General features: G+C 35.7%; 1 protein-coding gene across 1 annotated transcript; it reads right to left on the reverse strand.

Moving 5' to 3' along the window:
• Positions 1-1919: 1919 nt before the first annotated feature.
• LOC103127701 (olfactory receptor 2B11-like) lies at positions 1920-2873 on the reverse strand. Its single transcript, XM_007538582.1, has one exon. It carries the CDS (start codon positions 2871-2873, stop codon positions 1920-1922), a length of 954 nt encoding a protein of 317 aa, XP_007538644.1.
• Positions 2874-3821: the final 948 nt, after the last annotated feature.

Below are 3821 nucleotides of genomic sequence, written 5' to 3' on the forward strand. Positions count from 1 at the left end.
GGGATATGGAGATTGGGTGGCGGGAATTGTGTGGAGTTGTACCCCCCCATCCTATGATTTTGCTAATGTCTCCTTTCTTAAATAAATTAATTAATTAAAAAAGGAAACAATCACACTTATAATCACATCTAAGGGAATCAGATACATTGTAATAAATTTAATAGAAAAGTGAAAAATTTGTGCACAAAAAACTAGATGACATAATTTAAAAAAATATGGCACAGGGAATGAAAATAGAAAGATGCCCTTTTTTCACAGACTGTAGGATCAAAACTGTTGAAATGACCATCTACCCAAAACATATTATAGAGTCTACATAGTTCTTACAAAAATTCCAGTGTTATGAACGCCAGGGAAGGGAGGATAACTCAGGGGACTTTAGAATCCTGATGTGTGATGTCAGAAAAGGACCTAAGTTGGGGATGAGAATATTTTACAGACACCTAAGAGCTACTCTCTTCCCTGATCCAGCTTTCTGGTCCTTTTTCCAAGCCATGACATCATCTCCCAGACAATAACTTGGACCCATCTGCATATCAGATGTCAGGCTAAAAAACAAAAAACAAACAAACAAAAACTAGTATATTCACGGGCTCTTTGGAATATAACTAAAATAGGACCACTAACTATCTACAAAATGGAGACCCACCCAACTCAATGACCTTGGGTCCATACTCTCAGAGGGATAAAGAATAGGAAAGCTATCGGGAGGGGATGGGATACGGAGTTCTGGTGGTGGGAATTGTGTAGAGTTGTATCCCTCTTATCCTATGTTTTTTGTCAGTGTTTCCTTTTTATAAACAAAAATTAAAAATAAAAAGAGTGACCAAGAGAGAGGGGAAAACACCACAGCACTGAAGTGCTTCCATTGCTGCTAGGGCCAGACTCTAACATGTATCGAGTACATGGCAAAGTAGGCATGCTATTCAGGTGAATTATTTTTGCTTGCCCTGACACTCTTTTACTTTCTCTCTATCTAATATAGAAAATTAAAAAGAAAGAAAGAATGAAAATGAAGAAAAAAAAAAAGGTTCTCTAAAATCGGTAGAATTGTGTAGGCCCACAAGCCCCAGCTATAATAGATAGATGATAGATAGATAGATAGATAGATACATAGCTATAGATAGATGACAGATATATAGATATGTTTGTTACTAGATATGAAATGTTAATAGATTTGGTCTTGCTAATAACTCATTAAAAGAATTGATACTGTATTCAAACACCTGATCTCCACCTTCAGGGTAAAAAGCTTTACAAGTGGTGGAGTAGTGCTACAGGTATCTTTCCTTCTCCCTGTTTCTTTCTTCCCCTCTACCTCTCTCTGTTTCACCTTTTACCAAAAAGAAAAAAAAAGTCACCAGGAATGGTAGAGTCATGGTGCAATGCTGGCAACAAGTCTCAAAATAAATCTGGTGGTAATAACAATAACAACAACTTTAAAAAATAAAGTGTTGACTAGCAAGTATAAGATTACATATATATAATATAATATAATATAATATAATATAATATAATATAATATAATATAATATAATATAATATGAGTTTCATAGTTGTGTACTTTTATATATTTTTTTCAAAATAGTATATAAATGAAAATGTTTTTTTTTTTTGGACTGACAGCAAGTGAGTGAGTCAAAAGACATTTAATGTCCACTTTTTAAATTTCTACAGCAGACTATTTAGATGAACACAGAAGAAGAAATGACAATGGTCCTCACTCAAGTTATAGATAAAACCAAAGACTGGCATTCATACTTTGAAATGATATTACAATAAATAATAGCACTGTAATAAAACATGTACATACTAGACCATGCCAATTATTTTGGAAGAGGGTAAGTCAATAGGCAGTGTTAGATTAGAGGTTTTTCTGAGGCCCATATATAGAGTGGGATGCATAACATTAGCTATACTTACTCTCTTCCCCGATGGCACAGTGAGACAAGAAGTCTCTTCATTGCCCCTTTCACATCCTTATTCCTCAAAGTATAGATAAAAGGGTTAAGCATAGGAGTCACCAAACTGTAGAATAGGGACATGAGCTTGTTCTTGTCCTCAGAATTAGTAGCAGAAGGCTGCACATACATGATAATCACTGGTCCATAGAAGAGACAGACAACAATTACGTGAGAACCACACGTGTTAAAGACCTTCTTCTTTCCCTTAGAAGATCGAATTCTGAGTGCTGTAGCTACAATGAATCCATAGGAGATAAGTATAAGTGACAGAGGAGCCAGAGAATATATTGCCCCCACAATGGAGAGCATAGCTACATTGAATGTGGTGTCAACACATGACATTTTGATCATTACTGGAACTTCACACAGAAAGTCATCTACTTTGTTGTTACCACAGAGAGGCAGCTGGATGGTGAGGGATGATTGAAGCAAAGAATTTGCCAAACCGCTTAACCATGCCATGGCCACTAGGATGATGCAGAGTTGCTGATGCATGATCGATGAGTATCTCAGGGGCTTGCAGACAGCCATATAACGATCCAATGACATCACAGCTAAGAGAACGCATTCGGTGGCTCCCAGGAAATGAAACATATAAAACTGAGTCACACAGCCTCCATAACTAATAGATTTATCTGGTCCCCAAAGATTCAGCAGCAATTGAGGGATGGTGGTTGTTGTAAAACACAGATCCAAGAAGGAGAGGTTGGAAAGGAAGAAGTACATAGGGCTGTCAAGATGAGGGTCAGCCCTAGATACCATGATAATTGAGATGTTTCCCACTAGTGTGCAGATGTAGGCAATAAGCACCATTACAAAGAGTGGCATTTCCAGCCAGGGATAGTCAGAAAAACCCAGGAGAATGAAGATCTTTGGAGTACTTGCATTGCTTGGATTGATAATTATCATTGCTCTTGTTGATGGATTCAAGTCAAAATGAAACTTTATGTTTCAGTTTTAAGCTTTCTTGATGGTCAATTTATATATTTAAATAAAGTGAATTAGAAAAGCATCTTTTCTGTGAACGTAAACCCAGTGACATGATTTGGTACTTGAAAGCAAGAAAAAAAAAATAAGCCTAACTGCCAAGGAATAATTGCATTATAGTACATTTAAAAGAAAGACTTAACAAACCACTTTATCTAATCTCAATGCTAATGGCTATTATAGTAGAGGAGAGAGAAAAATGTCTCATGCCAATTTACTTCATGTGCATATTACTTTCAGTTATAATCTGCTGACCCTGACCATACTCTGGTTGAATTTCTAAAATGATCTAAATAAGTTCAGTACTCTAGATGACATTGTCTTAGTTGTATAAAACCAAGAATATATCAAAAAACAAAAGCAAACAAACAAAAAACCCAAGAAGACATCATGGCATTTCTTACCACAAGCCTCAAATCTTTTTAAAAATATTTTTTCAAACTTTATTTATTTTATTGGTTAGGATAGAGAGAAATTAAGAGACGAAGAGGAGATAGGTAGAGAAACAGAGAGATACCTGGAGCCCTGCTCCGCCACTCATGAAGTTTTCCCCTTGCAGGTGAGACTAAGGGCTGGGAACTGGACTTTTTTTTTTTAAAGAAAAAAACATATTTCTTGGTTATGCAAACAGATTCTTATGCCTGAGGCCCTAAGGTCCCAGGTTCAATCCCCCACATTACCATAAGCCAGAGCTGAGCAGTGTTCTGGTAAAAAGAAAAAAATAAATTTCTTTTTTGATTGTTGTTTTAGTAGGGAAGTAATGATTTACTAGGCAGTTGCCACATGAGTGCAATTTTTTAAATTTGATATATTATGTATGCTAATGAATTAATAATGATTTACAAGATTATAAAATAACAGAGAGATAGG

Source organism: Erinaceus europaeus, chromosome 4, assembly GCF_950295315.1.
Source record: "Erinaceus europaeus chromosome 4, mEriEur2.1, whole genome shotgun sequence".
In the NCBI taxonomy this organism is placed as follows: Eukaryota; Metazoa; Chordata; class Mammalia; order Eulipotyphla; family Erinaceidae; genus Erinaceus; species Erinaceus europaeus.

What these genes read in the sequence shown, in the direction of transcription:
- LOC103127701 (XM_007538582.1), bottom strand. Translation starts at nt 2,873, where the DNA reads ATGATAATTATCAATCCAAGCAATGCAAGTACTCCAAAGATCTTCATT.